A 16,350-nucleotide genomic window follows, 5' to 3' on the forward strand; every position below is an offset into this window, starting at 1 on the left:
GGCACAGAACCTACACAGAACGTTCTCTAGAGACAGAAGAACTTCGCTGGAGAGAACATGGCAAAAGATCCTGGACAGAAACTGGCCTCAGAACCTAGAGACAGAACCTAGCGAGAGAACATGGCAAAAGATCCTGGACTGAACCTGACTACAGAAATTGGCAAGAGAACCTGGAGAACCTGGTGACTGAACCTGGCTGGAGATCTCAGACAGAACATGGCTGAAGAACCCAGCGAGGGAACATGGCTACAGAACCTCGCTGGAGATCCGAAGCAGAACCTCTCTGGAGATCCAGACCAGAACTTGGCTGGAGATCCTGGCTGGAGATCCTGGCTAGGCTGCTGATCAACTGAACGCTGTCTTCGTGTCATTCCTTCTTCACCGACTCCGTCCACACCTTTGGGGACCCCTGGACCCGCTGGGGCTGGACCCCGGCATTAAAGTATTCTCAACTGTGGAACCCCAATAATCACAGAGTTAAAGAAACCCTCACAGAGGCCCCATAGATTCTGACTCAGGAGGCCAGGGTTAAGATCCCAGGATGGATATGTTAAAAAGAAACGTTTTTGCAGGTAATTCTGAAGGCTCACCAAATGTGAGAACCACTGAGCTAACCCCTCTCCTCTCATTTTGAAGATGAGTTATCTGAAGCCAAGAGAAGGGGATTACCTAATTTCACACAACCGGTGAGGGACAGCCAGGAATTAAACTCACTTCTATAGTTACAGCTTGGTTAACATTTTCAACTTTTTGTACTGACTTCTACTCAGCTTATTCTTTGGACAAGCCCAACACTTCAGCACAGAGAGGGCAATCCAAACCCTAGACCGCCTGGGCTGCTCTAAACATTACAGAGGCCATCGGGAGCCTATGTGCTCCTCCCAAGCCGGAGCTCCTAGCTTAGGACTTCTCACCGACCGTGAGGCTGACGAGCAGACCAGGTGAGACCAACACCGAAACTGGCCTCACTTGGCAGCTTTTTCTTTCCTGTCAGAGCAACCCTGGAAGCCTGCGGCTTGGACTGCTTCCTCCCCTTGCCACAGTCCTAGGGTACTGGGCCCACCTACTGAAGGGGACTTTATAGAGTAGGGGACTCTACTACATTCAAAAAAGCAAAATACCTTTTTTTTTTTTTTAAATGTAGAGTCTCCAACATACAGAGGAAACACTAAGTTAGTTGTTTGAAAAGTAGATGTTTTCCCACTAAAAACAATGAGCAATGATCTATACAAGCCAATGTCACTTCACTGTGGAAAAGCTGATGCACTAACCAGGTAGAATTTAGTACTAGAATATTGGCCTGAATTCTGAGTCCTCAGAGGGGTCCACGGAGTACAGGAGAAAGACAGAGAAAGAAAACTTCCTCTCCATTTTCTGAGTGCAGGGTCGAACCTAGAAAAACTTTGAAATAAGGCCCGGCGTGACTCAGAGGTTGAACATTGACCTATGAACCAGGAGGCCACCGTTCAATTCCCGGTCAGGGCACATGCCCAGGTTGCGGGCTCCATCCCCAGTGTGGGGCATGCAGGAGGCAACCTTGCAATGGTTCTTTCTCATCATTGATGTTTCTCTCTCTCTCCCCTCCTCTGAAATCAATAAAAAATATATATTTTTAAAAAAATCAGATTTAATTAATTCATGCTAATGTGGGATAAGACCCTAGCATTCTCACAGTTATCAACAATTTCAAATCAATCTCTACTTGACATAATTCTAGGAACCATAACAAATTAAGTGTATAATATATCTTAGGGTTGGTGGGGCTAGAGTATTGTTTGGAAGTCTAGCTCCTAGGATCAACTTTCCCAAAGCTATTTCTGCTTCTCTGCCATGAATATTTCGAAAGCTCCATTTTCTACTTCCACAGCAGGAGCTCCGGGAGTGGTAGGATAGGGCAGTGGCAGCTGTGCCACTGAAAACGTGGGAATGGTTTCCAAGGTGTTGACTGCTCATGTACAAAAAGAAGAGAATGGAAAGCAAGGAGTAAACCATAACGCAAATACAGGAAGAACAGGTAAAATAAGAGTGTTCTACTTACCTAAACTGAGAAGAGGCCTGAGAATCTGAGATTTGATGTCACTTAGTTTTGCATAAAACCGTCTTTCTGTAGCAGCCAACTCATGGAGACTGGCAATATACCCCATAATATTCTTGTCCACCAAGGCTAGATAGCTGTCTCTTCCGGCTGCCACTCTGCTTATATATCCAAGCTAAAACACGGGACAAGAAAAGATTAAATATAAGATATAATTTACTAACAGCGATTTGGACACTGCAGCTGGCTTATATCAGCTGGGGAGAAGCCAACTGGCAAATATTCAGGAATTTTGAAAGTTGATAATGAAACCACTGGTAGCTTGAAATAGGCAATAATAAAATTACAAACAAAAATGGCAAAGACTACAGGAGCAGGGCTTTTTGGTTTTGTTTTGATGTCAATGTTAGAGATGGTTTACCAGTACACCATAGTTATATATGTATATCTGTACCTATAACTAACTACATACACTATACTTAATTGCCAAAAACCCTTTTATTCCATATTATATGTGTTTAGTACCACAGACACACACCCTGAATATACAAAGATCCAAATGATGTAGATAGGACTCCTTTTTGCATAAAATAGGATAAATGAGAGCAAAGAAGATTCTGTGTTATAGACCAAAATAACAAAGGTCTGGGAGTTATCTTGCCTTTTAAAAGTACTTTACAACATAAAGGGATTTTATTTAAAAATGTACTTCTTTCATTTATTCATGACACCACTGAATAAAAACATTCAAAATGCCTTTATTCACATATGCCTATTAAACTAGGTAACCAAGCTGCAGACCCAACGGACTATTAAAATCCCATTGTAACTAAAGAAACCTATTAGAGCCTCATCCTTTTCATCAGGACATTTCGTCCTTTATCTGGACTGTGGCATCCTGGGTGGGGAATGTGGAACCAGGGCCAACAACCACAAACAGTCAATTAGTGTGTCTGGAGTAACAGGCTATATATAGGTTAAGAGCCAAATCTCAGCCAGTGTTGCCTTCAGCAAGAAAGATCTTGTCCGGGTACATTCACGGCTCATATATATAGCCAGAAGAACACCAAGGATAAGAAACAGTCCATAAGATATATTATTCAATAAGAATAAAAAAATCCAGAATGAACTAGCTTTGAGGGTTAATTTCCTTGAGGCATATAACTTAAAGGATGTGAGTTACCTTAGTGGGGGCGAGGGAGGAACACATCAGAAACAGGCCAATGATTTAAGTTTATGAAAAAGAATTAGAAAGTAGGAAAGCAAAGAAATTCAGATCAACAAATGAAAAAGGGATAAACAGTAGTACATAAACTGAAAAGCTAAGAGAAACAGGGCACTGTGGTGGCCTGTCAGGCTCCTGGGATTTTTACTGCCCACTTAGTTAAAAATTCATCTCTAATTCACCTCTGAGAGATCCACAAATGCAGTCAAGAAACTTCGCTGCAAAGTGTACTTTTTAATATTCCTACATGAAGGTGTTAATTCAACAAACAAAGTATTTACTATGAGGATTCAGCAATACATAAAGAAATCCTAAAATTCCCACTCTTATGAATCTTACAGATAAGGAGGACAGACAATAGACAAATAAATAAGTTAAAGAGTGTATTAGACGGTGATATGCACTGTGGAAATAAGTCAGGGAAGGAGATAAGCAGTGAAGGAGAGGATGGGAAGGGCTTGCACAGTAGTGTAACACAGTAGTCAAAGATACTCAGTAACAGGCATATGCACAAATGACAAAGACAAAGCATTTCTGGTGTGTTACAGAATGTGGGCCTTAGGATCCAAGTCCTGTTCACCTTACTACAGGAGAGAAGTACTGGAGCCTTAGTACCACTGGAATTCTCTGGAAGGTTGTCACCTTCTGTAAGGTCCTGCCGGCCACTGTAATACAACCCAGGCTGGAAGTCTTCTGTATCCACTAAAAACAGGGAATAATCCTGGCCTGCGGCTACACTCCAGACTCCATTGTCACTCTTTACCTGCAATGACAGCAAGATATTGTCAGTCCAAGATGAAGGAATGAGGAAGAACTTCAGCTCCACAGGAACTGAAATATTAGGTTACTTGTCAAGTGTGGTGCAAAGTCAGTCATATCTCAAAGGGCAAATTTTCCCAGCAATGTACTCAACCAAATGCCGAACAAACAGGGGAAAGAAGGAATCCTTTGTTAGTTTTAAGTTTAGAACTGGATTCTTTTTTATAACTTAGAATTCAGGAATAAGTTGCTATAGAAGTTATCAAGTTCACAAAAGTACCTTTACAAGACGAGGAACAGTTGTTGGAAAATCGGAATGCCCAAGTTGGCCAAAGGTATTGCTACCCCATGAGTAAACCTATTAGAAAAACACAGGAAAGCAGGTAAGAGTTTTGAATCTAACTTTGCATGTCAATTCTGAGTCTTTAACACATATATAGTTACACATAAATTACTTATACTAGTCTTTCCACAAATTACTTATACTAGTGTTTCTACTCTTTAAAATAACAGATATTAAGAAAATTCATTTTAAAAGGACCAGAGATAATGGGCAGATGGTATAGTTTAACAATATTTTATGTGGCTAATTCTTATCCTTCCTTTATGTTCATTTTCAGAATTTATGTGGCTCACCACCTATGCTTACTCTCCTAGAATACTTTTGAGATCATTTTATCAAGTTGTAAATATTATATTGGAATATTTGGGAGACTGTATTGAATTTACACTGTCCTTATTTAATGATCTAGGGAGAAATGGCATTTGTGCAACACTGACTCTTCTCATCTAAAAATGAAACCTCTCTTCCTTTACTACTATTTTCTTTTATGACCTACTAGAGGCCTGGTGCACGAAATTCATGCACTCGGGGGGTGCAGAGAGGGGCTTGTCCCTCAGCCCACCCTGTACCCTCTCACAGTCCGGGAGCCCTTGGGAGATGTCCAACTGACAGCTTAGGCCTGCTCCCTGGCAGTTGGACATCCTTAGCGCTGCTGCATAGACGGGAGAAGCTCCCGCCACTGCTGCTGGGCTCACCAGTCTGCCCCCTGGTGGTCAGTGAGCATCAGCGACCAGTCGCTCCACCATTGCATATTAGCCTTTTATTATATAGGATTAGAAGAGTTCTTGAGTTTGTTTCATATAGGCTCTACACATTTCCTATTAAGACTATTCCTACTGCCTTAATATTTTGTTTAACTGTAAATAGCTTCTTTTTTTCTGTGTTATGTTTTCTGCTTTACTTTACATATATAAGAAGGCTAACAATTATGTTTATTTTGTAATTGTCTATTTTGTAATTCCTAAGCTCTTATTTTTAAGCCTTTTAGATGATTCATCATGTTAATAGTAAATTATCCTTTTCTTTCCTAATATTTATAGTTATTTATATGGGCTATGTTAGTTTTTTTGGCTAGCCTGCTATGTGAAATTTAAAATAAAGTATTTGATGGATTTAGAAGCCTTCGTTAATTTTTTCATGAAAAATCATTACAGGCAGTCCTCAGGTGACATCGGACTCAACATACATCATTTCGTACTTAGGGTTGCCATCTCCCATTTACAGTATTTATATTAAAAAAAAGTTCCGTCATTTCGACATATATGCTTTATGTTTTTTATTATTTATTTACCACAAGTAAAGGTCAGAATTGTTATCTTTCTTTTAAAGTTTTTTTACTGTTTCACTTCATTACTGCTGTGTATGTGCTCCATGTGAATGACATAGGTGCTTATGTAGGTGGGTTCCGACTCACGGCGAAAATTGCATTACGTTGCGCCGTAGGAACAGATCTCCGACATAACCCGAGGACCTACTGTATATGTATATGTTTAAGAATAGCTTAAAACAACTACTTTTATTAGGAGGGTTATGTATATGGCCCTGGCTTTAAGTGCTGGAGGTCAATTTCAGGTCCCACGATTTTAACAGAGAAAAACGCCTTTGTTTTCTTAGCGTCTTACATATGGAAATTCACCAATACCCTGGAAAATTTCAAGTTCTGTTTTTACATGAGAGCACATTATAGAAAGATTCTTTGACAGATAGACCTTAATCCAAACTCTACTATCACATGTGTGACTTTAGACAAGTTATGTAATTTCTCGAAGCCCCTCTTCCCCATCTGTAAAATGAAAATAATGCAATGCAATGTAAAACACTGGAAAGATCAAGTGAGATATGGGATTGTTGCTTGACACATAGCAGATACTCAAGAAATAATGGTTCAACCTTGTCATGTTGGTCTTCCATGAAATTAAGATCAGCTTGTTTTAGTTTGCCACCTACCTGGGATTTTGCACTAAGTGCAAGGGAATGGTAGCCACCTGCCTCCAGGTGAATTATTTCTTTACCATCCAGACATTTTACACACAATGGTTGAAGCCTTAAAGAAAAACATACACACACAAACTCAAAAAAAAATGTATTCTCAGCATGAATCATGACTTTTCTCAAATTATAGAGTAAGTGCTTTTAGGTAATAATAAACATTTCAAAAGAAAACACTGAAATTAAAATGATGGATATATGTTCAACCTACTCCTAAATAGAATTTTGGATGGTTTCAACTTAATCTTTGTCTATCAATCACTAATTAATCACCACAATTCAGAACTTATTAAGAATAATTGAACTATTAAATGATTCATACAGTAGAGAGATACTTAGGACACAATGAAATGCAACCAGAGAGGGGAGTTAAGTCTTTTTTTCCCCTAATGTTATAGTTGTCTATATTCTGCTAAGAGTAGACATTAACATTAACTGTTTTAGATAATCATTTCAGTCACACACCTTCACAAATGTCTAACTTGTTAATATCATAAGAGTTCCTCTTAAACAAAACAAGTTTTTCCTTGAGGTAGGTAGATAGACATGGCTTAATATTGCAGCTATAGTTGTTCTGGCAGTTGAGAAACATCTTTCAGGTTAAAAAGAATGTTGGGTGTTGTTTTTTTATTGTAAGTTAAAACTTTGAAGCATGCAAGGGTTCCTATGAAATACAACTTTATCCCAAACGTGCCTTTCTGTGTTTCAAGATGAATGTACAGGGTGGGGCAAAAGTAGGTTTATAGTTGTGAGTATATGAGACAGAGTTTGGTCTTGTATTAGTATTTATTAATTACTGTATTATTTTTCCATACGAATAACTGTTAACCTGCTGTGCCCCACCCTATTTCAAAGACGGGATGAAGAGTTATGCCATGGATACTTAAGTCCTTTATTGTTAGGAACAAATTCAAGACTAAGACCACAGTTGTTTTTTAAATCAGAGTGAATGGTGCATAACGATTTCGAGTTAGAGGAGACCAGACTGCCTTTATGGGGACATCAAGATGAGAAGTCTCGGCAGGAGTCCATTCCTAACAGCAAGCCCTGGCAGCACTCACCTGGGCAGGACGTCGCCATGCCCCAGCTGCCCTTCCTTCCCTTTGCCCCAGGTCCACACCTCTGTTCTCAGGGAAGGCAGGAGCGCATCTGCTTCTCCGCTGTATGTCGGGGTCAGAACCACTGTCCGTGTTTTCACCCGTGCAGCCTTTCTTAGCAGCCTGGGGGACACTGAAAACAAACCAGAGATGGGGTGAGGGTGTAAATGGGGGATCGGGAAGGGCGAGAGATCATTTTGATAAACTGCTGATTTTCAAAGAAATACACTAACATGGTTTTGTGAAGCATATTCACTAGGCTCCGCAAAAATGGGGATTTAATAGTCAAATGAGTTTGGCAAATACTGCCTACTGCATTCTATCCTCCTACTGCGGCCCTGTCACGCATACATTAGCATGAAAAGGGGCTGACAAGTCCTGTGATTAAAAGCCCTGCTTAAATCAGTCTAACCCTGGCCCCCTTCCAAACATTTGCCCATAGAACCCTCTTCTGTATAACAAAAATCAATATTCCACATCTGTGATTTAAAGAGATCTCAACTATAAAATGCAAAGGACATTTAATAAGAAGAAAAATTTGGCACAAAATTCTCCTTCAGTTTTAATACGACTTATTCATGGGTTTTCTTTACGCACACACTAAAATTAGCCAAGACTGAGGGTTTTACTTGCATAGATGAAAATTCAGGGCAGTGAGGATTAGGAGGCAAGATAACAGAAGTGCTCAATGGTCCAAGAAAGTGTAATGAACAAGTAGAGCAAGTGTAGGGAACAGCGGAAGGGCAGAAAAGGCAAATTTATTCTAGGATTCCTAACTTTAGAGCTTTGCACAAAATGGTATAAAGCAGGGGTTGGTAAATGACAGCCAGTGGTCAAATACAGCCCACCGCTTGTTTCTGTAAAGTCTTATTGGAATACAGCTTTGATCATTCAGTTATCTGGCTGCTTTCAAGCAATGACAGCAAAGTTAAGTAGTTGTAACAGAGACTATATGGCCAACAAATCATAAAAAATTTCTCTTTAGCTCTTACAGAAAAAGTCTGCCAACTCCTGGTCAAATCCAATAATTCCCAAACTTTAGAGCACTCACGGTCACCCGGGATCTTGTTAGAATGCATATCTCATGCATCAGGTTTGGAGTGGAGCCTGAGACCCTGGGTTTCTAGCAGATCCCCAGATGCTGCTGAGATTGCTGGGCTGCAGGACATACTTTGAGAAGAAGTCTAGATGACCGAGATGCCTAAACTGATGGAGAAATGTAGAAGGGCCAGCTGTGTCATTTCTTAACATTCTAAAGATTTATTGCTAGTGGTTTTGGAAAATGAAGTTTTCTCTTTTTGAAGCTTAAAATTATCTCTACTTTCAGGTCAAGTACAGTAACTCCGCATGTGTCCAATGGTTACATTGCAACTCCATCTTTCAGTCGTACAGGCCCCAACTTGGAAATAAGGCCATCGCTGCATTCCAGAAAAGAATGAGATTCATAAAAAAGCTCACAAGCAGAAGTAAACATCATGAAAAAGGTACCTTCTAAAGTTATTTCTAGAGCAGACAGATATGTAACTTTCTTTTAAAACCACCTATGGTGACCAAAATTATGAGACTGACGCGCTACCTACTGCGCTAACGAGGCACCTGAGGTGACCAAAATTAAATAAATTTTGACATTTAAATATGTCAGCCTTAACAATTAGAAAAGCCAGTTGATTATAATATAGCCTGTGATGTCAGGAGAATCGTGGATTCAGCAAAAGTCAATTCACGAAACCTGGCAATGTCCTTACCTTGTGACAACAATCCAGGGAGGGAGAGCCTGCGGCTGCCTCCCTCTGATTCTTCTTCTCTGATATCCACGAGACTTGAACTCTTCTTTCCTTGCATGGATTCCTGTTTAACCTGCTCTTCTCTGCTGTCCTTCAGACCTTCTGGGCCTATGGAACTGCTGCCTGCCTGAGCTCCAGGCTCACATGGGGCTGTACTATAAAAGTTCATAACTTTCTTAAGAGACAAGGCCCCAGCTTCATAGGTAGCAGCCACTCTCACACCAACAGCAGATGCACACGAGACCACGAGGCTGTTTAGGGCTGAGGTGCTTGTGGTTGGTGGGCTGTGAAGATTAGGAACTGCTTCTTCTACAAGAGGCTAAAATACATACACATACAGAAGTATATAAAAATATAAGTTCTTATACAATAGCAATCAGTAAAAAAAGTTTAACATCTATCACTATTTGCAAATATAAGAGTGTAAAACAAAGGTCTCTTTATCTCCAAATTAAAGATATGCCCTCTTGGACATGGATTTAACATTATATGGAAATCAGTACACAAAATATACAGTTCCTCATCAAAAGTACTTCCTTTTGAGTGTTGAATTTTTCTATGGTGCTTAAAAATAAGCCCCAACTGCATTCATTAAATTAAACACAGCAAAAGGGGAAAGGAGAAAAAAAGTATGAACATCATCTTTAATATGAAGTGTACTGTGACAGCCCTGGATAGAAGGTTGAAAAGATGAAAGCTTTATTTAGCGATCAGTTTTAGGAAACTTTACACAGAATGCTACTAAGAAATATCAGGAAAAAATAAATTGTTTTTAACAAAGCTTTTCTTAAAATGTTTTATAAATGGAAATTTAGATACAACATATACAGACAGGAAATGTTACAATTCTGGCCCATCAGCCCCTAACTTATACTCTAAGTTCAAGTCCTTCTACTGTCTCATTAATGAGTTATTTTCCATGGCCCAGAGGCTAGGTAAACTGAAGAATTACCTTTGCTCTCGCTACCATAGAGAATAAATGTAGGAGGTTAATAATTAAACATTTGGAACTAATGTTCTTCATGTTATTCATTGCTGTATTAGAAAGTCAAACTCAAGTTCTCTAATACCTTAGTGAAAAATCAGCTGAAATTCATTGTGAGCTGTCAAGCACCATTATTTACTAAACAGCAAAGTCATTAAATGCACCTACTAACCACACACAGAAAGCTTTTTATCAAAATAGGTCACAATAAATTTGCTTCCTATGCTACCTTAAGGTCAAAGAGTACCATATACATTCCTTAATTTATCCTGAACTAAAAACCAAACCAAAATTTTTAACATTGGCTTTTGAGTTTCTTAAAGGAAGTAACTTCTGTTAACTAGCACAGTGCCGGACAAGTAGTCGGTATTCAACGCATTTGTCGAATTAAATGCTAGTCAGAGGCATTGAAACCAAGGGTCTTTATTACTTTGATTAAATTTAGTTTTAAATCCTAGCTCTAGAAATCAGTTTTCTCTCTCTAGAGACCTCGCCTTTCCCTGGATAACCAGCAGCCCCTGGGGCAGCAGGCCCTAACCCACTCTGGCAGGCTAAAGGTAACATCTTGACCTAAGTTATGCTTCGGCTCCTGAGCCCTAATGTGGAATGTCCCCCTGGCTGCTTTCCCACGGCACCAGAGAGAAGAGACCTCAGACCTGGACTCAGGATCTGAAGAAATGATTTACTGCCCTTACCACACTTCAAACCAATCAGTTCCCAGCACGATCTCGAACCCCCTAACCCAGTGTCCTGTCATTTTGCCCTATATAATTTGGGGAATTTTGCCCTACATGTCACTGGGGAATTTGGGCTTTTGAGTATTAGCTTCCTGTTCTCCTAGATGGCAGCATTCATCATAAAACAGCCAATATTCTACACTGCAACTCCCCATGTTTAGTGTTTGGCTCTGCTAGAGCCGGGTGGTCTAACTCTTTCAGTTCTATAATAGAATCTTTGTGAATATAACAGAATCTTTGTTGAATTATTCAGGAGCCCACCAAAATGCAGTACCTTAGCCAAGGGGCATGGAGAGAGACGTACCACGAAAAAAAAAAGGAGGGAATTTTGCTACTTAAAAAACAAACCCAGCCTGACATTTTTCAACATTATAAAAGGCCAGAATTTGAACATAAAGGGTAATTTTGAGTTAATCCAGGTATTTCCTTATCTAGGCTTACATTATGAAAATAATTTATAGTCAAATTCAGAAACTAAAAAGTGCTACCAAGCCATAACATTTTCAAGTTTCTAAAGAAAAACTCAAGATGGTTGAATTCCAGTAGCAGCTTTCAATTATAAAATTTAGCAGGTACCTGAGATGGCACTGGCTTTTCACCGTTCTCCGAGTTCTCTCTCTTTGAGGGATCTGACAGTTTCTGCACGTGTTCATTCCCTGCCGGAGCATCAGGGTCCAATGGTATATTTCTGGCAGAAGATGTTTCCGTTGTTCCTATGATGTCCAGTTGGGGGGGAACAGCATCGCCACTGGTGGTCTGAACATTTCCAACATTCAGTTTGTTAGCTACAGCCGGATCATGCTGTACATGTGTGTTCTCAAACACTTCTCCCTGGCTGTCCCGGGTTTCCGTGGAGGGGCTGATGGCAGTGCTAGCCTGGTTTTCTGCCTGGGATTCCGCCAACGTCACACCTAGTGGGCAACAATGACTGTCTGATATAATCACGTGGTCTTCTTTGTCAGTCATAGTCATCAAGAGCTGGCTGCACTGGTTACATCGTTCTGGGACTGGCTTCTGAGAAGGGGGGCACTGCACGAGTGCTAAGCTGTGGGACGCACCACAGGCGACCTGGAGCACGACACGCCCAGCAAGATGCTCCACCTTTTGTGGCTTTGTCACTGGGAAGGTAGTGGTCATGAGACCCAACTGACAACCGGTACCCCATGCCCAAATCTCTCTGCTTATCGACAATGCCAGCGTGTGCTCCTCGCCACATGCCAACTGCAAAATCCTGACTGCTAACGAAGGACTGGTCTCGGAGTCAGCAATGCTGACGGCACTGGGCTCCGGAACCCACTGCTGGTTGGCGACGGCGCACTGGCCAGCGGAGTTCTCTCCCCACATGTACACGACACCGCTTTCTGTCACCGCTCCACTGTGGAAACTCCCCGCTGCCACAGTAACGACACATTGCCCAGCCAGGGCATGTTCTAGAATGGGGCTGCTCGGACAGGTCTCTGCTGGTGCACTTCTCCAGGGAAGGGTGCCGAAGCTGTACACCGCCCCATCTGAAAGTTAAAAAGGGGAGGGGGTAGTGAATTAACTAGACATCTATCAGCAAAGTTTTAATCCCCTCTACATTTAACAAAATAGGATTTTTTTTCCTAAAGTACAGTGTCGAGATTTGGTTCAAGCGTATAATATTCCAAATGTATTCATCTTTAAATGAATGACAACTTCTAACATTCTGAAATACAGTGAGAATTTCAACAAATTGCAGGGTATTTCTTCAAATGAAGGGTATTGCTCTTTCCTTCAGCCTCATCCTACAAACTCTAGCATTGACCCACTACCAACGGCTACCATCGCACGCTATTACAAAAGCAGAGTCCCACTGTTCAAAGACTGAATGATCATGACAAGATAAAGTAAGCAGAACATAAAGTTTGTTAGGCAGAAGACACATTTGTTAATATCTACAACATTCACTACTACTGAATAAGTCAGAACAGCAGAAAATTTAGGCAATGGTATAAAAACATTAGATTCATTTTGGCCAAAATTAAGAAATTAATTTTATACCTCCAGGTTGTACAGAAAGCACCAGTGTTAACAAGATGTGGCTGTCTTTAGGTTGTGTGCTGTACGATGTGTAATTTTTAAATGTTATCCTATATAATAAAAGCATAATATGCAAATCGACTGAACGGTGGAACAACCCATTGGCAGGGGGCAGGGCCGGTGAGCAAGCGGCGCCAGGCCAGCCAAGGTACGGGCCAGTGAGCAGAGGGAGGGGATGGCGATCAGAGGGCAGCAGTGACCAGCGGCAGTGGAGGGACGACTGGGGGCAGGAGGGCGAGGGCCAGCCACTCGCCAGCTGGCTCCATCCCCTGATCAGCCTGCCAAGTCGCCTCCAGTCAGTCAGACATCCCCTGAGGGCTCCCGGACCGTGAGAGGGCACAGGCTGGGCCGAGGGACTGTCCCCCCGTTCCAGTTCACATATTTTCATGCGCCGAGCCTCTAGTATATAAATAATATACAGTGTGTGCTGCTTAACAACAGGAATACATTCTGATAAATGTGTTGGTTAGTGATTTAGTCACTGTGTGGACATCATAGAGCAATGATGGCGAACCTTTTGAGCTTGGCGTGTCAGCATTTTGAAAAACCCTAACTTACTCTGGTGCTGTGTCACATATACAAATTTTTTTGATATTTGCAACCATAGTAAAACAAAGATTTATATTTTTGATATTTATTTTATATATTGAAACTAGGGGCCCAGTGCACGAAATTCGTGCACTGGGTGTGTGTGTGTGTGTGTGTGTGTGTGTGTGTGTGTGTGTGTGGAGTGTCCCTCAGCCCAGCCTGCCCCCTCTCACATCCTGGGAGCCCTCAGGCGTTGACCCCCATCACCCTCCAATCGCAGGATCGGCCCCTTGCCCAGGCCTGACGCCTCTGACAGAGGCGTCAGGCCTGGGCAGGGGACCCTCATTTCCCCCCATCACTGGTTCTGCCCCCAGCCCAGGCCTGATGCCTCTGGCCCAGGCATCAGGCCTGGGCAGGGGACCCCCAGACCCCTCCGATTGCTGGCTCTACCCCTTGCCCAGGCCTGATGCCTCGGCCAGAGGCGTAGACCCCCATCACCCTCCGATCGCCTGATCGGCCCCTTGCCCAGGCCTCCGCCAGAGGTATCAGGCTTGGACAGGGGCCCCCCATCTCCCACCGATCACTGGCTCTGGCCCCCGCCCAGGCCTGAGGCCTCTGGCCCAGGAATCATGCCTGGGCAGGGGACCCCCATCTCCCTCTGATTGCTTGCTCCACCCCCCGCCCAAACCTGACGCCTCTGACCCAGGCTTCAGGCCTGGGCAAGGGGACCATCATATCCCCCCAATCCCCGGCTCCGCCCCCCACCCAGGCCTGATGCCTCGGCCAGAGGAGTTGACCCTCATCACCCTCCGATCACCAATCACCGGATCGGCCCCTTGACCAGGCCTGAGGCCTCCAGCAGAGGTGTCAGGCCTGGGCAGGGGACCCCCAGCTCCCCGTGGTTGCAGGCTCCGCCCCTGCCCAGGCCTAACACCTCTGGCTGAGGCGTCCGGCCCGGGCAGCGGGGACCCGCAGCTGCAGCGGCCCCGCGATCGTGGGCTCCGCTTTAGGCCCAGGCAAGGGACCCCTAGATCCTGGGACTGCCAGCTTCGACCGTGTCCAGCTCCCATCGCTGGCTCCACCCCTACTTCCTGCTATCACTGGCCAGGGCGGAAAAGGCACCTGATTCTCCGATCATGGCTGGGGGGCAGGGCAAAGGCAGCCCCGGGGCCGCCTTTGCCCTGCCCCCCAGCTCTTAGCTCCCCCCTGGGTTTCCGAACACTGTCAGTGGCAGGGGGCTTCTTCCTGCTTTCCCTTTCTCCTCCCTGCATTGTGCCTACATATGCAAATTAACCACCATCTTTTTGGCAGTTAACTGCCAATCTTAGTTGGCAGTTAACTCCCAATCTTAGTTGGCAGTTAATTTGCATATAGCCCTGATTAGCCAATGAAAAGGGTAGCGTCGTATGCCAATTACCATTTTTCTCTTTTATTAGTGTAGATGCCATTGAACAAAGAAAAATCAACCAAAAAAATGAGTTTGCGTGTCACCTGACACGCATGTCATAGGTTTGCCATCACTGTCATAGAGTGTACTTATACAAACCTAGGTGGTATATGCTTACTATACATCTAAACTATAGGGCAAAGGGTAAAGTCCACTGTTCCATAGGGGAGGAAAAATAATTTTCCCTCTATCCTTCTGGGTTCTAGGCTGAAACATCCCTGTAATAAAAGTCAGATTAATGAAAGAAAAACTATCATTCTCCCTTTTATTCTAGTTATGGTATATCTTAAATATAAGAACTAGCTAGCCCTGCCAATATGGCTCAGTGGTTGAGCATCAACCCATGAACCAGGAGGTCATGGTTCAACTCCTGATCAGGGCACATGCATGGGTTGTGGGATCGATCCCCCAGTGTGGGGCATGCAGGAGGCAGCTGATTGATGATTCTCTCATCATTGATGTTTCTATCTCTCTCTCCCTCTCCCTTCCTCTCTAAAATCAATAAAAATATATTTTAAAAAGATATATAAGAATTAATCTGATTTCTGATAAAGTATATATCTTAAATTTAAGAATTAATCCAATTTCTGATAAAGGGAATAAAAACATATTCTGAAAACAAAAAGAATATAAGCTTCAGCAGAGTTCATTAAAAACACCTGGCATCCAGTAACTCTCTTCCTGCTCTTCCACACTCAGACATTCGCTAGACTCTCAGTTCCCATTGGCTAAGCCAGGGGTGGGCAAACTTTTTGACTCGAGGGCCACAATGGGTTCTTAAACTGGACCGGAGGGCCGGAACAAAAGCATGGATGGAGTGTTTGTGTGAACTAATATAAATTCAAAGTAAACATCATTACATAAAAGGGTATGGTCTTTTTTTTTTTTAGTTTTATTCATTTCAAACGGGCTGAATCCGGCCCGCGGGCCGTAGCTTGCCCACGGCTGGGCTAAGCCATTCTTTGCAATACCTTCCGTCAGAAGAACTCCATGCTTCACTCCCAGGGCCGCCTGAAGAACAGTCCTTTCTCCCCAGCCGGGCAATCTCTCTGGGGTTACAGAGCAGGATCCCGCTGGCCAGACATGGACCAGGCCTCTTTCTTTGGATCCTTCTGCCTTTGTTGAGCTACACACATGAAGAAAAATCACTTAAATGTTCCTGCAACTCAGAGCTGTATCTTACTAGTATGTCATAGGACTGGCACCTTTTACCAGCACATAGGAGACTGGGTCAGATAATTTAAGTAGCACTTATTTTATGCTTTCGCACAAAAGTGGAGATAAAACTAATTATATAAATAATCTAAACCCACAAATTACTTTATCTCTACCTAAGAAGCAAACAAAACCTGGGTTATTT

The 16,350-nt window shown here is 42.7% G+C and overlaps 1 protein-coding gene across 10 annotated transcripts in view; it reads right to left on the reverse strand.

Moving 5' to 3' along the window:
• ALS2 (alsin Rho guanine nucleotide exchange factor ALS2) overlaps window positions 1–16,350 on the reverse strand; it is a 62,923-nt gene that overhangs the window by 28,161 nt on the left and 18,412 nt on the right. For 8 of the 10 annotated variants that reach the window (XR_009453731.1, XR_009453732.1, XM_059702768.1 and 5 more), the window contains exons 3-10: window positions 15,962–16,116; window positions 11,531–12,462; window positions 9,194–9,551; window positions 7,413–7,581; window positions 6,310–6,406; window positions 4,300–4,377; window positions 3,841–4,023; window positions 2,039–2,210 (exon numbers count right to left, since the gene is read on the reverse strand). Coding sequence is in view for 8 of the 10 variants with exons in the window: in XM_059702768.1 (XP_059558751.1) it covers window positions 2,039–2,210; window positions 3,841–4,023; window positions 4,300–4,377; window positions 6,310–6,406; window positions 7,413–7,581; window positions 9,194–9,551; window positions 11,531–12,462; window positions 15,962–16,116 (2,144 nt within the window). In the remaining 2 variants the exon portion in view is untranslated. The remainder of the gene's footprint in view (window positions 1–2,038; window positions 2,211–3,840; window positions 4,024–4,299; window positions 4,378–6,309; window positions 6,407–7,412; window positions 7,582–9,193; window positions 9,552–11,530; window positions 12,463–15,961; window positions 16,117–16,350) is intronic. The other 2 variants (XM_059702773.1, XM_059702774.1) reach the window with 2 other exon arrangements.

Source organism: Myotis daubentonii, chromosome 7, assembly GCF_963259705.1.
Source record: "Myotis daubentonii chromosome 7, mMyoDau2.1, whole genome shotgun sequence".
Lineage (NCBI taxonomy): Eukaryota > Metazoa > Chordata > Mammalia > Chiroptera > Vespertilionidae > Myotis > Myotis daubentonii.